This window comes from Astatotilapia calliptera, chromosome 5 (genome assembly GCF_900246225.1).
Source record: "Astatotilapia calliptera chromosome 5, fAstCal1.2, whole genome shotgun sequence".
Classification (NCBI taxonomy): domain Eukaryota; kingdom Metazoa; phylum Chordata; class Actinopteri; order Cichliformes; family Cichlidae; genus Astatotilapia; species Astatotilapia calliptera.
This window is the reverse complement of record NC_039306.1, coordinates 15,450,844-15,477,570: the sequence shown is the minus strand read 5'-3', so window position 1 is coordinate 15,477,570 and position 26,727 is coordinate 15,450,844. Positions and strand designations below refer to the sequence as shown.

The window sequence follows — 26,727 nt, the reverse complement described above, 5'->3', positions numbered from 1 at the left end:
TTTGTTTTCTTATTGGATCTCTGTGTATACTTTGGCCTGTCCCTCCTTCATTTTTTGTCTCTATTTTTCTTATGCCCCTTTCTGGATTCCTATTTTGTTTTACCAAGTACATGACATGTTTTATTGCCAGTCAATAAAGCCTCAGCTTTTGTATTAATCCTGGCGCAGTGTTCTGCATTTGAGTTGTCTCCTGTAGAATCACAACAAGGATATTAATTTTGAATTATAAGATTTATTATAAAGTTTTAAATGAGTAAAAGTAATTAGCATGTCTTTGAAGATCATTCTTTGTGATCATAGTTTAATCTCCTTGCTAAGCATAAAGAAAATCATCGCTTTTTGTTACAAGTCTCAGAGCCATTAATAAATTATCTGATGATAAATAACCACACTGACCTTTCAAGTGAAAATTTGATGCATAATATGAAATGTGCAATATGAAATACTACTCACCAAAAAATTTAAAGTGAAATTAAAGCTAGTACTTCAAACTTACTCTGATTAAACAGAGATAAATCAAACTTTGGGCATTTTGAAGGATTTCTTAGTGAATTAGACATAGTTTTTCATTTCTACTCCATGTCAAACTAGTAGTGCATGTAATATAAAGCAGTTTTTGCTTGACAGATAATCATTAAGTGTCCCCGCAAGACAGGGGCACTTTGTGTGTGTGTGTGAACTCAAAGAACAGTGTGCTTGTGTCTCTCCCTTAACATACCTCATCACTTTCACTGCCAATAAAGTCATCCTCGGGCTGGACATCATACCGCCTCCCAATCTTGCTCTGAACCTGATTATCTCCCATCTCCATCTTCTCCTGGTCACCCTGGCCTTGTCCTCGTTTGGGTGAGTGAGGCTGGGATGAGAAAGTGAACACCTCCTTTTGCAGAGTGAGCTGAGGCTCAGACCCTTCATTACTCTCCCAGCTGTTCCAGACCTTCAGGTCAGAAGGCAAACCTTGCTGCACAGAGCACAGTTGAGACTCTGTGACCATGAGTGCTGAACTTTCCTTTGCAGGAGTGTGACACTCATCTAAATGAAAGATGATAAAATAAGATCAAGTAACAAAAGAATAGTTGCAAGGAAATGTTATTAAGAGTTTTAAATGTACAAATTCCCAAGTATGTCTTTCACAACGCATGTAAACAATTAGACATGGAGTCAAATTACAATGAGCAATAAATCACTGTTTTATTACTTTTTAATCATACGGTTACTGTCATTCTAATTTGATTTGAATATGTGCACACGAAATTCATAATAACGATATAATAGGGTTGCAAATCATTCAACGACCTGGCAAAATAAGCATTAATGAAGTTATCCTGCACCGACATGTTTGTATTGCTTATTAACAACCCTGCTAGGTTAATTAGGTACAGTGAAACGTTATAGACAAAGAAAGAAGAAAAACATCAGTAGTAAGAAAACCATTTTACTGCTAATTTGTCACTGATGAAATGTCACCTATGCCAACTTTATATACATATATGTATATACATAGCAAAGAGAATAAAAGCTTGTTTTAGCCTTTAATGAATGCTGCATCCACTTCTGTTGGTATGCGAGAAACAATGAATCCTTATACTGCGAGATAAGCCTGAGATCACAGAAAGGGGCACCTAAATTTGAATGAGTGAGCACATTTGAATCTCTCGACAGTATAATCACTTTCTCTAATTGCCCACTGTGTGGCAAACCCTGTGCCCAGGAGATGTCCCTCTGACTTTTATTTAATGCGCCACATTACCATTAATGAACTAACTGCTTTCCGTCTGTGGGCAGGGCTGCAGCAAAGGAGCTTACTGCTGGAGAAACATCCATAATTGAGCTTTCGGAACACATGCACTCACTTCACAAGGACAATGTGGGTATAGGTGTGTCCGTGTGTGTGTGGGGTAGCAGTGCGGGGAGAGTTTGTGGGGGAGGGATCCCACAAGTGGCCTTGACACAGGTTATGCAAAATTAAAAAGGGGGGAAAAGCTTGTGTCCAATGTAGAATGAGATCTTTTAAAATTCATGCAACACTTCAACAATCCAGTTTAAAAAGTAAGAGTGGGAACACATATTGTTTTTCTCAAGCATAAACAAAGTGCTTATTAAAATCATAACATGCAAAGCAGTCATCAAAATCACCCAGCATGTACATTGCTCTAGTTTGTCTCGTGTTCCCATCTCTTGCTGTCGTGCTTAACTTTTACTGATATCACACATCTTCCAGGTGTCTATTTACGGCTGCTTTAAGCCTCATCGGCTACATGTTCTGACTTTTCTGCTAGGGTCAGAGGCTGGTGCTTGCTCTCCTGCCTGCTGGATGAAGGACTGCAGCTTTCCCAGCTTTCACTATTCCCTCTATGGTGCTGAGGTACAGCATCCCAAGGAGATGTTAACCATAACTGAAACACCTAATAATATAAAAGAATAGTACACCTTTAGCCCACCACAACACACATAGAATATACACTCAACTGCCACTTTATTAGGCACACCAGCTCATTAATGAAAATATTAAATCAGGTAATCACTAATAGCCAACAGAAATGGTTAGGATGACATGCAAATGAAATGTTCAAATAAAACATTAAAATGGGGAAAGAAAATGATTTCAGTGTCTCTGAACATGGAATGGCTGTTGGTGCCAGACGAGCTAGAGTATTTTAGAAACTGTTGATCTGCTGGGATTTTCCCACACAACCATCTCTAGAGTTTGCAGAGAATTGTCTGAAAAAGATCAAATATCCACCGAGCAGGCAGCTCTCTGGGTGGGAATGCCTTGTTGATTCCAGAGGTCAGAGGAGAATGGTCAGGCTGCTTTGAGCTGATAGGAAGGCAAAGTACAGTAACTGAAATAAGCTCAAATAAACGAAACCAAGGTATGCAGAAGAACAATTCTGAACGCACAAGATGTCAGACTTTAAAACAGACAGACAGCAGCAGCATCAGAAGACCACACCAGGTTCTGCTTCTGCCAGCTATGAACAGGAAATTGCAGCTAAAACTTGTATAGGTTCACCAAAATTGGAAAAAGAAGACTGAAAATTCCCTGCCTGATCTGATAAGTCTTGCTTTCTATTGCTACACTTGGATGGTAGGATCAGAATTTGGCATAAACTACCAAAAAGCATGGCTCCGGTATCCCTTGAATTAAGGCCCCCTATTACCAACTGAGCATTGTTTGAACATCACAGCCTACATAAATATTGCTGATGATCATCCATCCCTTTATAACCACAGTGTGACCATATGTGACACAAAGCTCATATCTCTAATAGAGCTCCTTTGGAATGTGGTAGAACAGGAGATTTATATCATGGATGTGGAATTTACAAATCTGCAGCATCTGTGTGATGCTACATGTCATCATGGACTAAAATCTCTGAGGAATGTTTCCAGTAACTGGTTGAACCTACACCACAAAGAATTAAGGCAGTGCTGAAGGCAAAATGGGGTCCAAGTGGCTGGTGAGTTTATACAGTGCATACAACTTACTTGATGATGTTTGCTTTTCTCCTCCAGCACTGATGACTCTCAGCTTCTTAGATCCCTTCTTGTCAACTGCTCTTTTTTTAGGGGGATGTGGCTGTAAACTGCCAGATGCTCCTACATAATGTACTTTCAACATTACAAAAGCTTTATAACACAAAACAGTCAAACAACAATGTTATTAGAGCTTGCCAGAAGCATATCTGTGAATTGATTATGCACCGTGAAAATCCTTATTAATGAAGGCATTTCAGTAACTGAGCTTCTTACATTCATTCAGTGAGGAGAATATTTCCAGCTACATTATGTTCAGCTGAATTAGGGAATTTTAATCATCCCATTTTTTTCATTCTGTCATGCTCAAAGAATGCTGTATTACCAGCCATAAAAGCTGTTATTAGGTGCTTGAAAGAGCATGTTCTGAGAAAGAGGACTCTTATTTTGTTAGTTTGTTGATTCTAATGCATTTACTGATGTCTAGTATCTGGAAGAAATGAAAAGGCAAAGTAACCATCTATGCTCTAAGGGAAAAGATGCACTGGAAATCAAGTATATTAAAACCCCACTATTATATTAAAACTTTTTTACTCTTTGAGGGTTTAGTGTCAAAAACCATTCACAGGTACTGAGGTAATGGCAGCTAGTTTTGCACTGAAGATTTGTGGTAAAATCTGTTTCAGTTAGTTTCATTATACCAATGTTTAGTTCAAAGTATGATGAAAATGTTTTTGCAGACCACAATTTAAGTTCATAAAATAGGCATTAGTTGTTTTGTGCCTATATCTAACACTTCACATCAGCAAGTATAAGGTGAATCTGCTTCACAAACCTAAACTCTAATGAACTCTTCATTTCCTTTGTTGGCAAATTAGATAAAGTGGTCCTCAAGACCTGCACAGATTCAACAATAACATATCTGCCCAGTAACTGAAAGGTCACAGTGCAAAACTGCAATGCCCCTGGTTTGATTACAGCCAGCGGGTGTGTTGCATATCACACCACTCTCTCACCCAATGTTCTGTTTCCTTCTTTGCTGTCAGCTATTCAATTAAGGCGTGATACCAAAAAAACACATCTAAAAAAATATGACCTAATGAGGGTGTGGGGAGTAGTGCTTGTAGTATCTGTTTAATAACCCATCATCATTCTGCTCAGCATCGGCACAGAAAAAAATGAGCAGAGGAAGTGAAAATAATATATTTTTTTGGCTTCTTTCCAAAGACTATTTTTGTTCTTCAGGTTTCAGCCTCTTTTTTTCTTTTTGGGTTAAAGAACTGTGTTTTTTTAATCCCTGTTGAAACCCCTAAATATCATTTTACAATTAAATATTTATCTAGTCCCATTTCCTGGGTTCTTCCTCATTTTCTAAACCTTGTTTAATGTGGCATGGGTTCCTGCAGATACACAACACTCCCAGTCCACACAGACATATGTTACAATGGTGTACATGCAGCCCAGAAAAGCATAACTTCAGCCTGAGCTAGTGTACAAAGAAATAGAAAGAAAAAGAAACAAACAAACAGATAATAGATAAATAAAGTCTGTAACAAGCAATGCTAAGTGTTTGAGTGATAAAATAGCAAGATGAACAGGGTTTGTTCATAGATAGCATTCAGACTCAATAAATCACTCTCTGTACTCTGTCAAATTTACCCTCATTGAGAATGTGGGAAGGTTCTCCATGTGATAAATTCTCACTCTGGTTGGTAATGCTCTGACTTTCTGTAGTAACCTTTTGGTTCATTCTACTCGATCCCTGTGGGACGTAACCAAAGGAAACATACAAGTTCAGAGACAAATTTATTCTGTTTTGTAGTAAATACAATTTATGGCAGGCATACAAATCATTCAGAGAGATATGCTGTAGGTTCTTACAGGATTGGCTAGATTACTAATTTGGAAAGGAAAAACAGAGACTACATTTCTTTCAGCTCCATCTTATGTTACCTTGCTTTTTCTTCCAGTTAGGAGAGGTGGTCCAGAGGCTCTGGAGCCTGAGGCTGTGTGTAAAATGCCCTGGGGCCTGGTTCTCCGATAACAGGTTGATCTGGCAGTGGTAGGAACTGCACAAAAGTAAGGCATTCCCATTAGTTATTGATCTGAATTGATTAGTTCCTGTAGGATTTCTCTTATGCTAATACATAAGGCCATTTCAGTTTGAAGGGCACAGACCAGCATATTAAGATGAGGAAAGAGCTGTGTTCTTTCAAACTAAAAAGATCCCTTAAAGTCCCTTTGTAACTGTGAATAAAAATCTTTAGAACGTTCCCTTTTATGTAGATTATATACTGCAATATGTTTTTTTTAATTAAATTTCTTAAACTATATTGCAAACATAATCAATCAAGAAAATACTATGCACTTTACTAATGCTTAGCATTTTAATTAGAGTCTAATGGGCAAAATATTTTATGAGGAATGAAAATTAATGATTGGATACAAATTTGACTCTACTGCTGAGCTGATATAACGGATGTTTTTCTTTAATCTAACAATCTGTTCCATTTCATCATGTGAAAATAATGGGCTACAGTGGGAGATGTGATATGGCGACAACTTGACCCCGCTGTATCTGTGCCAGGACTCATCAGGACCACCTCTGCTGATGTTAACAGCCAAACACACTTTCTTGTAAAGCCTCATCAGAAGAGTGAGCAAATACTTTGCTCTCCACAAAACACGCACACACACACACACACATACACACTACAATAAAAAACAGGCAGAGCTTTGGTGGATTTAAGAAGAGACAGAGATGATGTTGCCCCTGTGTGATACAGCAAGTTAAATTAATTGAACTTTACTGCTGGAATGTGTACATTCCTCCTGAAACTTGAAAAAGAGTGATATAACCGCAAGAACTACAACAAGATCTATGTCTGCATAAGCTACAAATATTTTTAGAACAGACTTTAATTTCTGAGAAATTTTTGTCTTTGGGATTAAGAGAACGTCTTTGCTGAAGCACAGAGATAATCAGGGCTTGTTTGTTGTTGCATGATACAAAGTGCTGTAGCTTACTTTTAACAGTTTCTGACACTTTGGCTATTGAAGGATCAGCATTCACCCAGCAATTCTGTCAAATTCAAAATTGGATGCCTACTTTAATAGCAATCGTTTTAATTATGATTAGGAATGTTATGCTAATAATGCAGATGCTAATTATGAAAAGATATTTCTTGTGCATGGTTACTGCTCTCTTCTATGGGCACTGCTGGTTGACTCAACATGACTTAGACAGCTGTCAGAACAAATAAATATGCACTGATAAAAAAGGCCACAAAGGTGACAGAAGTGGATTACTGGTGCATGTCTTTTTGTATGAGGAGATAATTGCAGCTCCTTGAGTACAGGTGAGGCACAAATGAACACAAAAATGAAGACCACGGGAATTTCATTCCAGGAAAACAAAGTGATTATCATCACAGTGCCTTTGTAGCAAACACTTTCTCTACATGCAACCATTTGTGAACCGTTTCCTATTCATCTGTATAAATAAGTAAGTTCATGGGTGGACTGTGGCTCATATTGTGTACTCTCAATGTTACTCTCAAAACAATCAACGCTATGAACCTGCTGTAATCCATTAAAGAAGACCTACACTAAAGGACAAAAATATCTGACAAATTCTGTTCACCCTGTGAACATTACATTAATTTGAAATGTTATAACACACCACTATTATGCTATAGTAACTATCACATCTCCTCTGGGGTCAAGAGCTTTGCACGGATTTTTAAATCCAGCTGCAGGGATTTCATCCACAACATTGTTGGTGGAGTCAGGCACTGATGCTGAAGATAAGGCCTGTCTTTGAGTCTGCACTCCAATTTATCCCAACAGCGCTCAGTGGCATTGAACTCAGATTTTGTGCAGAAAAATTACTTCACACCTAACTTATAAAGCCTTTTTCTTTACAAACCTGGCTTTGTGCAAAGGGGTACTGTTATCCTTCCAGATAAAACTCCTTCCTCCAAACTGTTGCTGAAAAGACTACCAATCTCAAAAACAAAGGGTCCTACTCCAAATAGTCTAAATTGTCTTTGTTAAACAAAGCAACAGCTACTTCATATATGATTTTAATGACAGTTTACACTTTGCACGCTTTATGGTTACTTTTGATGAAATTACAATTCTCAAAATGTTTTTTGTTTGTGTCTTATCTTACGTACCACAGTCAGAGTTAGAAAGACCAGTCCTCAAATCTGTCTTTCGCACATTTTCCCTGTTGAACACCTGAATGACTTGGTTCACGTCTGGTGGGAACTGGCAACTGCGTGGGATTAAGTCCATTAGACCAGCTCCACTGCGAAACATGTCTAGATTGGAAAAAGTAACAATCTCACACTAATATTAGCTATAAAATAAGCTCAAACACATTATTACAATATATAACATCACACCACAAAAGTAACACTTTGATCAACTGAAAAATACGAACTGACCGAGACACCCTTTTTGGTAGATAGAGTAGGTGTGCAGTAGGCAGCCAGTAATGTGCAGCTGTTATCACTGCTGAGCCATATCAGCCTTGAACAAAATCTACCACTGAGTTCTCAGCCAGCCACAGAAAAACAGCCAACTGTTTGTCTCTCTATCTCTCCAAACACACAAACATAATTTCACACAAACCCACAAGAACAAAGACCACTGGCTTGCTTCTGTGGCAAGTACTTAGGTACTGTATCTTTATTAAACACATTTGGAGTAGCGTATTGGGTAAGTCGATAAAACTTCAAAATTTGAAACCAGCAACCATCTACTTTACCATCATCTGACATTCCTGCATGCTCCGTTCTTACAGTGAAGATTCTCCGGACTTTGCAGGTAGCGAACAACGTGATGCCATCCAGTGTCAAAAATCCCTTGAACAGTTCACCGCTCAGTGATACAAGGTCGATGCATAATGTTGACCACTGAGACAACACATACAATATTAATTTGTAGTTAAAAGCACCACACACAGATAAAGATCAATACCTACTAAGAAACATGGAGAAGGAAAAAAACAAACAAACAAACAAACAAACAAACAAACAAACAGCTGACAGCAAATTTAATACTAAAGGAATGTCAAAGATGAATAAGATACTCACAACATTGCGTTTCAGTCCAACAAAAGGTATCTTTGCATGCAAAAGTGTGGCAGACACCTCTTTATGCACTGTTGATAAGTGGAGTCTTCTTTTTAGGCCCTCTGAATCAGTTATCCTGTGATTAACAGACAGCAAAGTAGAACATGAATTATCACCAGCATCAGTAGTGCCACTAAGAAATCATGACCTGTGAAAACAAAAAGCTTTATTGGTCTCTAGAGTAAGCTCTTAAAGATGTTTTCACTTTTATCTCACGCTGTGAAATCAGCTGTCATGACATACTCAAATGGAAGAAGAACAACGACACACGATGTTTTCACCAATTCTTAAAATAGTGTGCGAGTAAATAAGCAGGTAAGTGTAAGAAAATCATTTCAGGCAATATCTCTCCCTGATGCTCTTGATATCCAAACAGCAGTTTCTACTGCATACTGTAAGCTGCAGTTTACCAAAGATTTTTTGGGGTAAATATAGAATTTACCAAATTAGACTGAAATAGAATAAAGATTGAAATAATGAAACAATGTAGAGTGGCATTCTTCTTTCAGTGACTAAATGCTGCAGTGACGATATATGAACACACAATTGCATTATGCAATCAGAGCCACTAAATGCAAACTGTGGAGAAAAACAGCGAGCACTTGACATTCACATTCTACATTGTAATAATGTGGCTGTTCAGAATTTATAGTGGCACACAAGATAAAAGCCTTCTTTGTGACAAATTGTTGAACAATATCTTAATAATAAATGGTTATTTAGGCTGTTACATAACAGTCAATGAGGCACTTTGTTTTCTAAGTGGCTCGATGGGTTTTTTCCTACCAGATGTAAACAAGCTGTTTTCACTGTGAGCCCATTGTTATTCAATCACTATTTCTTTGTCACACTGTACATTACTGGAAAAGCATTTTTCACTGTACATTACAATAAGCAAGTACTCTAAGTGAGTACATAAAATGTTATTTTGTTCTGCTCGCATACATTTTTCAGCCAGAATGTTAAAGATTTATACCAAAATGTTGAAGTCAGTCAATTGAATTAACATTTATAACATTTGTATCATAAGAACAATCTCTGCGCTACTTACACAAGCTCAGCAGAAAAGTCATGACCGTGAGAAACATTGACTTGAAGCACCAAAAATCTTTGGAGAAGTCCAACTAAGAAAAAAACAAACAAACGAAAAGAACGAGTTACTATTAATATTTAGAATTAAACAAAACAACAAGTTGCACACTTGTATGAAAGTAGTAGAGACTTACGAGACATTTTGCCATTCTCTGGCATTTGCATCTTGACTGTCTGGCTGCTTCCATCCAGACAGTAAACACATCCTTTGACTTCTTTATTATACTCCTAAGGGAGAAAATAATGCATAAGAGGAATTGCTCAGTCTCCGTGTGTTATGACCAGAAGACTACCTGTTGTGTAACTGCTCTCTGAGATCCAAAATTTATTTTGTGTATTTAGTTTTGTTTGTTTGCTTTTTATCTGAATAAGTCTGTAGCATATATGTTTAGAGAAATGCAATTGTTTCAGTCCTCATATGCAGGTGCCAGTTTGAGAGGATATAAAGCCTAGGTTAGTGTGATTACGTTACTGGTAATAAGCTAATAGTAAGTTAAACAAACAGCTCTAAAAAAATAAATAACTAACTTTATATATGGCTGACGGCCCTCCGCAGAGTTTCCATTTAGCCGCAGGGTCTTTTCCTTGTCCACTGAAGATCTCAACCACAGCTCCACCCTGCAAGAAACAACTAGTTCTCGCTAGCCTGCAGTCGATGTTACATCAGCCTGAAGCTCATATCAGCTCCGAGGAAATTGTATTTTTATACACAGGGCAAGAATTTTAGTAAATAAAGGGCTAAATTGATTCGGTTAAAATAAGCTTACCTGATAATTATTCCTGAACATTTTACATGACACAACGTCAGCGGTGTGAAAATACTTTTTGACGTGGGCGTACACCCCTGCTCAAATGATATAGGCAGTTGAGGAACACCAGTTTCGTTAACTCTGGACACGTCTCCATAGCAACCGGCAAAGTCCCGCTTGTAGAGCTCAAATCTCGCGAGTGTTTCTGTTTATGTTGTTTGTGTGTTTCCGTTTACCTTAACCTGAACAAAATCCCTATTAGAATACAGATTAACCCCACACTCCAAATTTGACATGTCTTATAAAGCGATACCTGACCAAAGGTTAACTAACCAGTCATTTTTCCTAAGCCTTCCGACAGAGGTACCTAGTACTTTTTTAAATATACCTTTTGTCTGTAAAAACAAACAAGAGCCGATGGTAACTGGAATAATTAAATCGGCACAGGTGACTCAAACAATTCTCACCTGCTATTTTTATTGTAAATAGCTGTTGTCGTTTACCTGCCACTCATGAAATCCAATAGGCGAATAACCTACTTTCACTTCTTTTTTAGAAAAAATCCTGTCTGACACTCAGTTAACGCAATTTTGAAATTAATGTGATGGCAAGATTAGCGGCCTACTTCTGACAGGGTGCTATAAATTAATCAGACATAATAGTTACTCACCGTATAAATTAGCCCCATTATTGACAAAAATGTAGCACAATGAAATTTGAAAGATTTAAACAAGAAAGCTCAGATCACAAAATGTCCTTTGACTCTGCTTTTTTCACAACCAAAGTTTGTTATAGGCCATTTTTATTGGATTTCACTGCGGGTTTTTTTTTTTTGTTTTGATGTTTGTTTATTTGAGAGAAATAATATCTTTTATGTCTCATCATATTTCATGTTGCCAGACAATGTAGATGGAGAGTTTAGCAGTGAAAAGAAACCTCAGAAAAATACTCTTTTTTTTTTTATCAAGAAATATTTGTGGAGTTGCAAAATCTAAGATGTGTTAATTATCCCAAGAATATCGTTCCTAAAGGTGCTGCTTAACAAACAGTTAAAAATAGACCAGTGTTTAAGTTCTAGCCTCTCTTGAAATGCTAAAATCCATTATTGTGTCATTGTCACTTGCTTTGTTTACCCTGGCAGCAAAGCTATTATGAGATCAAAAAGATGTCTTTTAATTAGCTACTCAGGGAGGAAACATCCGGAAGTACAACTGTATGTCTTACAGCTTATTAACATTTTTTGCTTGTATCCGACTTCAAATACGACGTGGTCTCAGTTATTTATGGATATAGAACAAAGGAAAACAAAGAAATCTATCCACTCGCACCTATGATGACTACAGTGAGTTTGCCAAACAAGTACTGCAGTCATTTTCATTGTGAGGGATTTCAGTGTTCAGTGCAATAACACCAACATCTTAAAACTCAGCATTGCAACAAAAATATAATGTTGTGAACTGTGAAAATTCTCATACCAGCAGATGAATAACCAAACACACGTCTCCAGTTTGTCAAATGTCAAGTATACACTCACTGGCCACTTTGTTAGGTACCCCTCTTCAGCTTCTCATTGATGCAAATATCTAATAAACCAATTAAATCCAGCAACTCATTGCATTTAAGCATGTAGATGTGGTCAAGATGACCTACTGAAGTTCAAATAGAACATCGGAATGGGGAAGAAAGTTTATTTAAGTCACTTTGAGTGCAGTGTGGTGTTTGGTGACGGGCAAGCTGGTCAAAATATTTCAGAAACTGATGCTCTACTGAGATTTCCCCACAAAACCATCTATAGGGTTTACAGAGAAAGGTCTGGAAAAAGAGAAGATATCCAGTGAGTGGCAGTGGAGGTGGTTCTGGGTAAAAATGCCTTGCTGATGTCAGAGGAGAATGGCCAAATGACACTGAGCTTATTTGAAGAAAAAGGGTAACTCAAATAACCACGCTACAAGAATTAGCATGGCAAACCTTAAAGCAGATAGGCTACAATTCACACAAGCTCAATGGCTCAGGATGGTGGGATGCTTTGAGTCCCTTAGTACCAGCTAAACATAGGTTAAAGACCTACCTGAGTGTTGTTGCTGGCCACGTCCATCCCTTAATGAGCACAAGGCTTATTCTGAGGGCTGCTTTAGCATGATAAAGGGCCTTGTCACAAAGTTGAGATCATCTCACGCTGATTTCTTGAACATGCCAATGAGTTCACTGATGGCTCCACAGTAACCAGCTCTGAATCCAACAGAGTACCTATGGAATGTGGTGGAATGGGAGATTCACATCTGTAGCAACTGTGTGATGACATCATGTCAGTATAGACCAAAATTTATGAGGAATGCTTCCAGCAACTTGTGGAATCGGTGCCATCGAGAATTAAGGCAGCTCTGAAGGTATACCTAGCAAGGTGTACCTAATAAATTGTTTGGTGAGTGCCATAGACATTGGATCATGTTTTGTTTTGTTTTTTCCCCTTTGATTTCCCAGTTTAAAATTTACATTGTAGCCGATGCAGGACTTTCTTGCCTAGTTTCAACTTATTTTCTTTAAGATAAAATAAACTTCAACCTCCAAGCAAGGTAAACAGCTTTAGCTTCCATTGTGCCTCTCTGTTGCATAAAAAAAATTAGGATTTCTTATGGAAATATGGAGAAAGTCGACTTCCTCCTTATTTATTAAAATGACAATAATTTTATTCATCAACTCCAGAATTGTGCAGTTGTGCTTTCAATCCGTCATTTCTGTTACAACCAGTAAATGCAGGTGTAACCAAATTTACCAGTACTGAAATCTCCAACATTACTACGTTAATAACCACAGACGTCAGGCCTATTGTTGGTACTCCTTGCTTCACAGATGCCTTTCTTATTATTAACTCTACTTACATAATTAGATACCTTTACAAATCTATCCACAGCAGAACAGAAAGTCTTGTTTTAATGGTTGATAACCTTTTATGAGTGTGGTATTGGAAGACATGTAATACTTAAGCTCTTATGCTGTTCAGTATATAACATATACAATCTATCAAGTGTAACAGCTCATTATATTCTTTACCTAACCTTAATAGAGAGTACGAAGGTGAAGAAACTCCATCAACCACTGGCTTGTAGTCTCTATATAGTCTGTCCTTTCTTCGTAACTATTTTATTATGGATGCAGAATTGTGTGTAAGATGTGTGCAAGATCAGAAACAGCGTCAACAGAGCATGGTACTTTGAAAGGTTCATAATTGACTTTTTTCTTTGCAGAAATGGCTTGACGCTGATTGGGACAGACAGCATCATTAAAATAAAGCCTGGCATGCAGTGAACACTGATGAAGCCGGTATGGAGAAATCACTTAATAAATCAGCTCTTGTTAGCATACTTAATTATGACTAATTATTCAGTCATTATTTTGAAAAGAATCTATTCATTTACAACAGTCAAAACACATCAATTACTGTTCTCAATGTTAGTTCTGAAATGTTGTAGGGTGACTGCAACACAGAGGATTTCAATGGAATGACCACAGTCATGCCACTGATACTCTCAAAATACAGGCTTTATCGTGAAACTATTGTGCAGTTCAGGGCTTCTGAGTTAAACTAATCATTTCCATGACTACGCATTGCATTTACACATGATTTGGATGCAGGGATTGAACCTTACAGATGAGCATTTCAGAGTATAGTAGCAGACCTCTACCTTAAAGCCATTTGTATTGATCCAGTCTGGGTTTTTTCTTCTAAATGCTTTGCTTCTTTCAGCATAAAAAAAAAAAAAGAAAGACAAAAGATCGTTTAACCACCAAAAGGAATGGATCCCATTATGCAAGTGGGTTTCTGTTTTTTCTTAACCCCAGCCTAGGCTAATATATTATAATTTGTGTTCAGTTTGCCAGCTATAGCTTATGAATTCAGATGAATTAACCTAAATCATTGTCAGATGATAGGTGGTAGGTGGTAGTTTAATGAGTTCCCTCTTTTGTTCCTCACAAAGACTGTGTACTTGCATGCAACCAACGCCTGCTAAAACATGATTAGTGAATAGTATACCAGCATACAGAATGAGAAAACTCACATCTGAAAAGTATTTTTCCTGCAGATTCTACTTATTCATTTACAGATATGCAATAACCTCCAAAGTATGTAGTCATTATAAATGTGCAGCCTTGGAATATGAACACATGCTTCCCTTGAGTGTCATCACAAGTTCAAAAAGACAAACTAATCACAGTGAGTAGTCAGATATCACGGTCACTAACATCCTTCATAGCCCTCTTCCTTTTGCTAGCTGTGACACGTGGGACAAATTCTGGACTACTACGGCTTTTGTGTTTCAAAAAGCTTTATTCTAGTCTTTTGATAGCAACTGAGCAGGAAATCACAAAGCTTACATTACAACACAGCAGTCCATTATATCTGCTCATGTTTCTCATGAAGCCCTATTTCACTTAATGTTTCAAATATAGCACAACCTACATCTCAACCCCTTACCCTTGAAAAGGGCTTTTGTCTTAGCTCAATTCAAATATCTCCTCACACTTAAGTCCTTACTATGTGAAGTGATTTTTTTTTTCACAGCATTGCACTGCACAGCATTCAGTTAAATTTTGTATACATACTGTGCCAGATTTTATAGTGTGAATTTCAACAGCAAGCTGTGAGCTTGTGCAAAAGGTCCCAGCTTCTGGTTTAATAAACAGTATCACCTTGAAAGGCCAGCTTTTCTTTTATATCTGAAGACATATTTAGGTCACTGTGTTCTTTTGTTTTTATTCTTTATAGAATTGCTTTCAGCTAGTCTACTAGGATTACCAAGAGGTAATTTTCTGAGGTCAGAACACGTACATTACAGAGAAACATTTAGTGGAAGCATTGCAGCTTTTTTATTTTGAAAATAGCAGTGGAACCATTAAAAGACAAAATACCAAAATCTGTGTTTCCATTAAAATTACTCTTAGGAGAATGTGACATAACGTACTTAGCTGCCCATTATGTACAAACATGCCACGGCTCAAGGGACACGACCATAAAATGTGTTCACATAGGCACAAACACGTACACACGATTAAAATATGTTTTAAAGCATTTTTTTCTTTTAGAAAGAACAAGCACTTTAAAATGTATTAAAGGTAAAATATGTGCGATTTCTCATCAGAAATCGTGAACACAGAGGGGGCAGCATTTTAGGAAAAGTATTACCATGATTTTATGATCGAAATTTCCCCCCACCAACCGCCTCCATCTGTGCACTGCACTCACGTGGGATAAGAAAAGTCTGTGCTTTGCTGACATCTGTGGTCAGCAGCTACATTAATAGTATACCAACTGTTGAGTCTGCTGAAAGGCAGAAACATGTTGTCCATCCGTTCGTGGAGATTTCACAGTTTTTTGGGCTTTTTTTTCCTTCTTGTGTCCATGAATGGATTTCCATGCTGTGCTGCGACAGGAGTCCTCCTAAATTTGGGTCTATGATGCTGTCCAAACTTTTATTTATAATTACCAATGTTGGCTCCATAACTCCCGTGCTGTAAAGAGGCAGAACATAGGTTCAGATGGCATAAAATCACAGCAAAAAGAAAAAAGGATCAACATGCCATATTTGGGCAGAAAAGATTTTACCTCTGTGATTTGTGCTAGGTATTTTTTTTATTTAAAAATTAAAGACATATCAACATGGATCTTTGAAAATATTACAAATTACTAGAGGTCCTGAGGTGGTAATAGTCACATGTGAATAGTATTAATCATACTATTAACAACAGTTTACTTAGCAGTCTAGAAGAAACAAGTTCAGCATCAAACTTAATTCCTTTTTTCTCCAAAAGCTGTCTGAGGCAATGGAAAGTGGTGCAAATGTTTATTCTTGTTGCATTTTTATTTTTATCATTTCATTTCTTGAAGAAGCTTCAGACATTGTTCTGTTTACTGTCTCAGCATCAGTTCTACTTCTTTGTTCTCTCTCTTCTTTGGACTCAAGGCAGGCTAGATGCAACATTGATTTACTGTGGTATTATACAAGGGTAATGCCTGGCAATAGCTCAACTTTACTATATATCTCTGGAACGCAGTGCATAGAGATCTTGGATATACTGTTGCATTGTTTCTTCACATTTTGCTGATGTATTTAGTTCAAAATTCTGCAAATTGTAACTTCACGTTTGTGTAGCCCACAAGGAGAACTTTTATTTCTCGTTTAAATTGCATACCAAACTTCCCTTAAGCCTAAAGATGCGCAACAGTCTTCTGCAACATTTTCTCTCACTGAAATTCCCAGTTGATGTGGATTAAAAAAAGAAAATCATGTCATCATTGTTTTCATAGTTTGCCATTTTATAGCCTCCCTGGATTAAAAAAAATACTGTGATCCAATGAAGTGTCACTCTAGAAGAGAAAAAAAACTGTACCAAAAGGTGAGCTGAAAACAGAAAAACGAGAAGAGGACTGTCATTAATTAAAATTAGCCTGAGGCAGTCGGTAAAATCATGAAGGAGGGTGCTGATTAATTTGTCAAAGTACGCTGTTTCCAAATTTCATTTCGCTGTTGTTCTGATAATACTGGACACCTCAGTGACAGGTGATAATTTGCATGCATGGCTGGAGACACTTTGTGTATTTAAAGATTTAGGGTTCTGAATTTGACGATTAATAATTGCTTGTTATGACGGAGGTGTGTTGCTTGGGGTGCAAGGAAGCATGTCAATGAACACAACACCCACACACATAGTAAAACCCCTTAAACATGCCCTGGGACAAGGTTTTGGAAGAGCAAAGACTGATGAATGTATCTGTGAAATATAGACAAAAAGCTGTGGATCTTTGAATTGGCTGGGACCATGAGGCACATGATGAAAATGCATTGCCTCTCTGATGTTTGTGAAGATAACTAGAGAGCTCTGCAGGTTACAGTAATGCGCTCCTAAAAGGAAATGAAGAAAAATGGACTGTGCTGCATTAAGTCACCAGTGTTCACCCCCACCCCAGCCCCCAGGTCTAATATTATTTTCTACACAAAAAGATGAAAACATATGGCATAAATCATACAGTTACAATACAATGCAGAGGGCCCTGAATTCTTAAAACCAGTTGGCCTTGTAATCCTGTCTTTTCTTTTTCTCTTGAATATATGACCAATATCTTTTCCCAAGGCAAAACTCCTCATCACACATTAGGCATGAACAGAGCACCGCTAAAATATCTGCAGTTCTGATCATGATTCCACTTGATGTTAATGCTGAAAGTGTTTCTTTTTTTCCTTATACAGTTAATTTGTCAGATGTTTTAAAAGGCACTCAAACTTGACTTTCGTGTGTGTCAATAGCAAATGGAACATTTACATTGGCATATACAGACTTCACAGAAGGTTGTGTGTGTAGTAGTTATTAAATACTAGCTGTGGCACAACATGGCACCCATTCACACAAAGGAGAATCCTTGTATATTTAACAAATGGGTGTAGCTGGATAGAGCTTTTGATTTCAATAGGGTGAACGTCAGTGTTGATCAAACACATTACGCCGACAAATATGCTCATAATGTGTAGTTATCACAAGTATTGCTCATTTTACACTCGCCTATTAAAGTGGGTGAGACAGAATCGTTATCCTTGTATTGAAACGACTGCATCATGCCTAATACACTTTAGATTTCCAATAATAAATGGATTAACCTGGGGACTTTGGGGGGCGTAAGCCATTACTGCAAAAGCTAATTCCTTATGACAAGAGCTCAGAGTACCAGAACTTTTGTGCTAGCAAGGCTCATGTCAGCAAGCACTATTAATGTTCTGGTAAAACAGACTAACAGCACACGGCAATGGAATATTTGGAGGCTTTATTCATTCCCACTCTGGATCTGTTTGTTGTTTTGCCACAATTGCTGATCATTTGTTCAGCAACCCAAGTAAAATACTTTTAAAAAGGGGATAGGTTTGCTTAATCATATATTGGAGTTGTTGTTGGATTTTCTTTCTTTTTTTTTTTTTTTTGGACTGATTAATCTACCTTGTGACCAAGGCACTTAAAGCTTTTTTTCCCCAATTTCCCATATTATTATGTATGCATACTCAAATTCAAATTCAAATTCAAATTCAAATTCAAATTTTTATTTGTCACGTACACAGTCATACACAGTACGATATGTAGTGAAATGCTTGGACAACTGCTCGTGACCTAAAGAAAACAAAAAAGGAAAAGGCTATGAATAAGAAAGGAAATAAATATGAAAAATTAAAAAGGGTAAATTTAACTAGGAAGGAATAAAATATAAATTAAGGTTAAAAATGAAATAATTGTACAACACAAATTATAATGAAGGGTAAATTTAACTGGGAAGAATAAGATAAAGATAAATATATAAATTAAAGTTGAAAATAAAATAACTGTACAACAAAATACACAATACACAATATAGAACTATATAAGAATGTATGAAGAAATCTAAATATAAATAAATATATACACAATAACAGCAGCTGTACAAGTATTAACCGGAAATGAAGAATATAGTGACCAGTGTTGTGCAAAACCAAAGTCCAGAAAGTCCAGTGTGTGTGTAAGAACCATATGTGTGGGTCAGTACTGTGTGGTGGTGTGATTGAGAGACCGTATCGCCTGCGGGAAGAAGCTCCTCCTCAGTCTCTCTGTGTTGGTCTTCAGGGAGCGGAATCGCTTTCCTGACCTCAACAGAGAGAACAGTCTGTTGTTGGGATGGCTGAGGTCCTTCACGATCTTCCTGGCCTTGGTCCAGCACCGCCTTCTGTAGATTGAGTGCAGGTCAGGGAGCTCGGAGCGGATGGTGCGCTCAGCTGACCGCACAACCCTCTGTAGAGCTCGTCTGTCCTGCATGGTGCTGTTCCCGAACCAGGTTAAGATGTTTCCCGCCAGGATGCTCTCTATGGTGCACGAGTAAAAGTTCCTGAGCACCTTGGAGGGCAGTTGGAAGTCTCTCAAGCGTCTGAGGTGGTAGAGACGCTGTCGGGCCTTTTTCACCACGGTGTTGATGTGACAGGACCATGACAGGTCCTGCGTGATGTGAACTCCGAGGTATTTGAAGCTGTCCACTCTCTCCACTGGGCACTCGTTGATGACGGGGGTCTGGTAGTTCCTCTCCTGCTTAGTGCTGAAGTCCACTATCAGCTCCTTTGTCTTACTGACGTTTAGAAGGAGGTTGTTCCTCTGGCACCAGTTCTCCAGATTCCTAATCTCCTTCAGGTAGGCCGTCTCGTTGTTATCAGAGATCAGGCCCACCACGACGGTGTCGTCAGCAAACTTTTTTTTTTTTTTTTTTTTTTTTTTTTTTGGAAGTGACATCAGAAACAGCAGCATGTGACATCACGTGATGGCGGAGCTTCAGTTCATCCTTTGTCATCCTTTTTTTTTTTTTTTTTTTTTTTAATAGGACAGGGGGAAAGAATGAAAGAAAGAGGGGGAGAGGAAGAAAGAAAACCAAAGGGGAGAAGAGACGGTGAGAAGGGGGGGAAGAGAGAAAAAAAAAAAAAAAACTCCTGGGTCACCTGTATGGAGAGAAAGAAAAACAAAAAAAACAGGGGAGACAGCAAACAACAAAGAGCAACATAATAATAATTAAAAAAAAGCACCATCACAATAAACTAGCTAGTCATAGATATCAATAGTTACTAAATAATAAACGATATTGTGCAGCACGCAAGATAGACAGCGCACAGTGTGCTTTGAGGCAGCAACCAAGAAAGCTGTAGTCCGCATCTGTGAATACCCATGTGTACATCTGTGTGCATACCTGTGTGGATCAGCATGCTTGCATTCCAAAGGTTTCTCCATGTAATGATCTGCTAGAGAGTGTGGGGAGCCACAGCCCTGTCCTCTATGGTATCAAGCAGGTATGGAGGAGATCAAAACTCCAGACATCCAGAGGCCCCCAGAACACAAGAGACCAAGGAAGACCCACAGAGGGGCAGCCGCGCCACTGTCCCAGTAAGAGCTAAGGAGAGTCCCAGATGAGGGCTCATTCAGCAGCCGCGGAGCAGAAGCCAGGGGGAGTTGCAGTGACGCGCCCGTGAGCTCCGCCGGCAGCCAGCTGTGCCTGAGTGACCGAGCCCCAGGCCGAGAGGCCGGGGGCACCCCACCTCCAAAGTGGCCCGAGCGAGCCCCAATAAGCGGCCGCCAAGGAGTGAGCCGGTGTGTACCCGGACGCCCACCCCCAGATACAAAGAACCACCAACGCACCGATACCTGAGGGAGTCCGCCACCGGCAGGGGAAGTGGTGGTGGGTGGAGATAGGCATCCAAACCTTGGAGGGCCCAAGATGTCCCCAGAGAGGTGGCGTCTGATACCCAACCTGACATATAGACACAGACATACAGGCACACACAGACACAAACATCCATTCCCACCCTCATGCTCTCATATGTACTTCACACTCAACCGACGTGGAGACAGACATAAAGAGACGCTGTACACACAATCACACTCCCCAAGCGTACTCTACTAACCGGGTCTAGGTACCCTTGCCCCTGGAGGGGGGAACTGCACCCAGACCCAGGTGGTGTTACCCTTTTCCCTGCGGTGGGGAGAGGCAGACCGCCCCGACTCCGCAGCAGCAGGGAGGCCCCAGACCGCAGTCGGACGGCCCACTCCTCCTAGCCCCCCCGCTCCAGTAGGCCGCAGAGAATGGGGGTGAGAGAAGACTCCAAACCTCCCTCCACCCGCTCATTGTAGTGTTGATGCATGTGTGTTCTAAGGTGTAATTAAAACCCAGGAGGGCATAGAGCTACCTGCCAGAGAGCAGCAGGTAAGCGCATAGTCCCTCCTGCTAGCCCTCAATGTCTACATGTATTTAAAATTGAGAGGTGGGCAACGACGCCAGGGGTGAGGCGTACACCCTGATGGTAACTTGGACTCCGTGTATCGTGCCCACCCCCAAGATCCTATATGTATGTGTAATGAGGGTGTGAGTAATGTGAATGTCTAAGTTGTGGGATAAAATTGAGGCAGAGGCAGCCAGAAGGGGACAGAGGGGGGGGGGGGGGGGGGGGGGGGTAGCCTCCTCTGCATCCTGGTGACATACCCCTACTCCAAGGCCCTGCATGTGTGGGTGGTTGTGGTGGAGCAGGAGGAGGGAGGCAGCTGGAGATGGGGAGGGAAGGAAGGGAGGGGCAGGTGACCCCTCCATGGGGCCAGCTCCCCCGCTGACCCCAGTAGGCACTCCCACACTCCGCGACCCGCCAGGGAAAGGGGGGCACAGGCCGTCAGCAAACTTGATGATGGTGGTGGAGCTGAGACACAATATAAACTACCACATTGTATTTGTTCAGTACTGGTACAACACTGGCTATCCTTCACTGACTGGATGGCTTGTAAAATGTGCAATATGTGTGAAATAGTGAGATATATTCCCCAAAATTTTAAAGCGATTTCTTTGAATTTTTTCACATTTGATAACCATTTGTTAGTAGTTGCACTACCAAACTGGTCATTTTTCATTCCAAGGCAAGTGAACAGGTCACCTGTTGGGAGGCAAACTACCTGCTCCAAATAATCACCGTCCGACTCGGAGTGACTCTCAGACAGATTGGCAAGAGCTGGAAATAATTTCAATCTAATTTACAAATGCAGACCGATTGCCAGTATATTGCAATCAGTCTGAGTCAGTCTTAGCTGGTTGTGTTCTGGCTATATTCCTGTATTGAAAGCAAGGTAACATTGCTTTCAATATCATTCTGCACTTAACCGGCCATTGTGCAGCAGCTACATCACCATTTATGGAGGAATTTCTGAATTTCTGATTCACATCTATGAGGTTCTAGTTGGACTCTAAATGTAAATAGTTAATGTGAATTTCTGGCTATGTAGATGGCAGTAGACTTGCAACAGATGGCAACAGATTTGCTATTTTATCCAATTTATCACAGTTAATCAGTGTATTACCACAAACAGATTGCATGTAATTGCCAGCTTGACCCCATTCAATAACAAACTCGTAGCAGACTGATAACAGAGTGATAGCAGACTCATCCCGTCTTATTGCCAACTCGATGTACCAAAGTTGCTTTGAAGACAACAATTGTCTGCCAGGAGTTGCAGATCTAGTCCCTGTCCTCAGAGCAGCCATATCATAGACAACAAGACAAGAGCTTCATGGCAAACAGTCACAGTAGTTTCGGTTGTGCCAAAGCCTCAAACCACTGTCCCTAGTGTGACAGTAGTATTATGGATTCTGATAAATGTAACATAACAATCTGTCACAGGTTTATAACAGTTTACATAGAGGTGAAAAATCTGTGCGATTTTCATGAATGGTAGTGTAACAACAAAATGCAAAAAATGAGAAAAATCTTTCTAATCTTATAACAATAATGCACTGTTATATGTGATTTAAAGTAAACTGTAATGTTTACAACACATTGTGGATTTTTTTCCATTTTTTCTGTCATTTTTTTTCTTTAACTATATCTAAAAGTGACACTACCAAAGCCAAATACACATCAGGTTGTCAGTGTAGCATTTAAGTCTATGCACACTGGCTGTTTTGAAAGGGGATAGTGAAAAGCTATTCATCTTTCTGATGTTGTAGATATTTTATTAATTAAACTAGAGGTCTGTCTGAATCTATAATTGTAAAGAGGCTTTATGCTTATTAAATAAGAGGTATGCTGCTTCTGGACAGTCCAGACAAGCGAGAAGCAGTAGGGGAAGACCAATTTTTCTAACCAGCTCAATTCTTTTCATGTTGTTGGACAGCTGTGAATAGATTCGAGACTGGTTCATCCAACCCGTCTTTGTAAAAATTACAGTTGTAGCTGCATGTGTGCGCTGTGTGTGAGAGAGCTGGAAAGAGAATAAGACAGATGGACAGAATTGGATATTTTCTGTGGTAGCTGGCATAGCTTGACTAAGAGCTCAGTGGTGGTTTTGTTTAACCCTGATAGAGCTCAGCGGCACTGACAGAGGCACATTACTGGCTACCAACACCCACCTAAACTACCTGCCAGTAAACAGTGCTCTGTCATTTTCACCTGATCAAAGTGGGTGTCTTATATATATATTTTTTTTTTGGGGGGGGGGGGGTAGTTTTACATTTCATGTGTAAATGTAATTTATGCAGATATGTCTCGGTGGAACTGGTTTCATGTACTTGATCATTCATGGATGCCAGTTTGTATGTGCTTGTGCGTGTGTGTGTGTTTGAGTTTGCACCCCTGGAGGTAAGCTTGGCAGTATGACAGCATTATGGTTGTTAGTATCTTCCTGCAGGTTGAGATAGCCCATATCAGCAGACCAAAATCATGCATTTACATTGCAAGTAACTTGGTCTATGTGCTGCTTTGTTTGCTTTGCTGTTGTTAATAACCCCGTTGTCTATGACACACTGCCAAATTGAGGGGGAACAAAATACAGACTAGAAAGCATCTTTTTTCAACAATATGCACATGTAACCTTGTGGGTCAGTAATTTTAAATCACTTACTGTGTGCGCACTGGGGTCTTTGTTTGGAAGCTACTATACTGGACGCCCTGGCAGAAGGAGAGCAATTACACATAATAACACTGGTTCTGTTATCCGTAGCTCCAAAGTTGCTGAAGACTTAGTGGATTCCCAGTGAGGTCATCCTGGGGTTCGGCAAATTTCACTTCATGGGAGAAACCTGATCTGTGTTTCAAGTACAATTTATGCAAAGTGTTTACAAGTGTGAGAGTGTATCGTAGTCACCTTGAATGACACGAAGAGGACTGCAACTCAGTCAGCTTAGATTGGATATATATTTGTGTGTGTATATGTCTTCAGCTGTGATTTAGGAATTGTTCTTTGAGAATTTAACCCCTTTAAAATGTTGGTGATAATTAGTTACAGCTTTTTTTTTTTAATGCCTGAATGTATGAACAGAAAAGATTATAAAACATCAATGAACGATCAATAATGACAGCAAGAGGAAAAAGAAGTGTTCAAATAAAAGCCATGCAAGCACTGTTTCCTCTCACATAACCAGCATTTATAAAACTTGTTACTACCTCACACATCATGCCATGTGGAAATTATGAGGAAATTTAAAATAAAGTGAGTAAGTCTTATCATTACATTTATCAGCTGTTTAGACAAACATTTTATGTTGTACTCAGGCCACTTAGTGCTATTGTTATGTGGTTATTCAGTTACTGCAGCTGCATTACCCTTCTCAGCTGCCTGATAACTTGTGTTTTCAAACACAACTCCGGCCACTAAATTAGGTAAAAGCTGTGTATTAACACAGATATCTGATCAGCAACTCCAATGCACTGAGGAATGCTGAAGTTCAAACCAAGCATTAGAAGGGCAAAGAAAGCTCGTGTAAGTGACTTTGAAGGCAGTGTGGTTGTTGGTGCCAGGTGGGCCGGTCTGAATAACTGTTGATCTACAGAGATTTTCCCTCAAATCAAATCACTTTTATTGTCACATCACATGTGCAGGTACATTGGTACAGCACATGCGAGTGAAATTCTTATGTGCGAGCTTCACAAGCAACAGAGTTGGGCAAAATACAATAACATAAACAGGCAAAATATACGAATGGCTAAATCTGAAACTAATAAATATATGTACAATATATAATAGTATATGCAAATAATAAAAAATAATAATAATACTTTCTGGATGCGTATACTAAATGTTTTTCTACGTTTGTGTGTGTGTATACTCATAACCATCTCTAGGGTTTACAGAGAATGGTCAAAGAGAGAGAGAGAAAATATTCAGTGAGCAGCATTTCTCTGAGGGAAAATTGTTAATGTCAGAGATCAGAAGGTATTTTCCAGATTGCTTCGAGTTGATAGGAAGGCAACGATAATCTAAGGTATGCACAAGAACACGTCTGAATAGACAGCACATTGACCACTGAAGCAGAGAGACTACAGCATGAGAAGACCACACTGGGTTCCACTTCTGTCAGCTAAGAACAAGAAGCTGAAGCTACAATTTCCTTGGGCTCACCTCACGAGGTTGGCAAAACATTGTGTGGTCTGATAAATCTCAATTTCTGTTCCAACATTCACATGATAGGGTCTGAATTTGGCATAAATGACATGAAAACATGGATGCAGCCTGTCTTTTATCAACAGTTCAGGCTGGTGGTGATATAATCGTGTGGGAGATATTTCCTTGGCACACTTTGAGCCCTTAAGTACCAACTGAGCATAGTTTAAAAGCCACAGCGGACCTGGATATTGTTGGTGACCATGTCTGTCCATTTCTGACCATAGTGTACCCATTTTTGCTGGATGCTTCCGGCAGGATAACACGCCATGTCACAAGGCTCAGATGATATCAAGCTGGTTTCTTGAACATGACCATGAGTTCACTTTACTTAAATGGTCTCTACAGTCATCAAATATGAGTCCAATAAAGCAAAGTTTTGAGATCTGGTAGACTGGGACATTCACATTCTGAAAGTCCAGCAAATAAATATGTTGCAGCTGTGGGTCAGTCTTTGAGGAACATTTCCTGCACTTTAGATCGACTCTTCATGGAATAGATTCAATCCAAAACAGTTTTGAAACCAAAACCAGTTCCAAATCAGTACTAACAAGATGACCCTAATAAATTGTCCAGTGAGTGTATATGCAAATATTAAATAATGTCAACAAGATAGAAATGAGATTTGTGTACATGTATCACAAAGATTTGGCTCTGATTTAAGAGCACCCTGATGGCTATATGGACAGCTTTATACATTTGCTGTTGATGCTTCTTTAAGAGTTTTAATTTTGAATCTCGAGAGCAGTACACACCTGGAGTTGTTGGCATCTGGCACTTTGTGGATACATTGTAAATGAAGAGAGTGGTTACTGTCAAATGGAGTCTGGTTGCTACGTTTTCTCACATTTAATGAGGAGCTGCCAAAATAGACAGCACACCTGTGTTTTAACCCTTACGTGAACTGATCCAGTATTCACAATCTGTGTGTCACAGAATACAAATTGAAAGTTCATCAAAGCATGACACATGACTTATCCTCATTAGTGCCAGAGACAAAAAAAAAATTGTTTAACTTGGCTCGAGCTTTTCTATACTCCCTATTGGTCATTTTAATTTAATTTGCTACTGAGTATGAGGCATTTGCTGAAGCAAGCTATATCTTAAACACATGCCTGCACATAATAATGTCCGGCCCACTGGGAGAAATTAGTCATCTAATATGCTTGCACTGCCACAAACTAAGATTATCTGATGTAATACAGTTATTCCTGAGTGGTATATAGTTGTGTAAGAAAGGAACCTCACTGCTCAACACAGTGAGGTGTGCGTTGAAGGGTTTAAACACAATGAGAGGTTATGAA

The 26,727-nt window shown here is 39.1% G+C and overlaps 1 protein-coding gene across 7 annotated transcripts in view; it reads right to left on the bottom strand.

Moving 5' to 3' along the window:
- The window catches only part of cfap20dc (CFAP20 domain containing), a 38,404-nt gene extending 27,799 nt beyond the window's left edge, over window positions 1-10,605 (bottom strand). For 5 of the 7 annotated variants that reach the window (XM_026167465.1, XM_026167468.1, XM_026167471.1 and 2 more), the window contains exons 1-11: window positions 10,478-10,605; window positions 10,239-10,328; window positions 9,845-9,938; window positions 9,670-9,742; window positions 8,580-8,694; window positions 8,252-8,399; window positions 7,656-7,802; window positions 5,431-5,546; window positions 5,137-5,239; window positions 3,490-3,630; window positions 719-1,032 (exon numbers count right to left, since the gene is read on the bottom strand). In XM_026167465.1, the coding sequence (XP_026023250.1) occupies window positions 719-1,032; window positions 3,490-3,630; window positions 5,137-5,239; window positions 5,431-5,546; window positions 7,656-7,802; window positions 8,252-8,399; window positions 8,580-8,694; window positions 9,670-9,742; window positions 9,845-9,938; window positions 10,239-10,328; window positions 10,478-10,498 (1,362 nt within the window). In that variant the 5' untranslated portion in view covers window positions 10,499-10,605. The remainder of the gene's footprint in view (window positions 1-718; window positions 1,033-3,489; window positions 3,631-5,136; window positions 5,240-5,430; window positions 5,547-7,655; window positions 7,803-8,251; window positions 8,400-8,579; window positions 8,695-9,669; window positions 9,743-9,844; window positions 9,939-10,238; window positions 10,329-10,477) is intronic. The other 2 variants (XM_026167466.1, XM_026167467.1) reach the window with 2 other exon arrangements.
- Window positions 10,606-26,727: the final 16,122 nt, after the last annotated feature.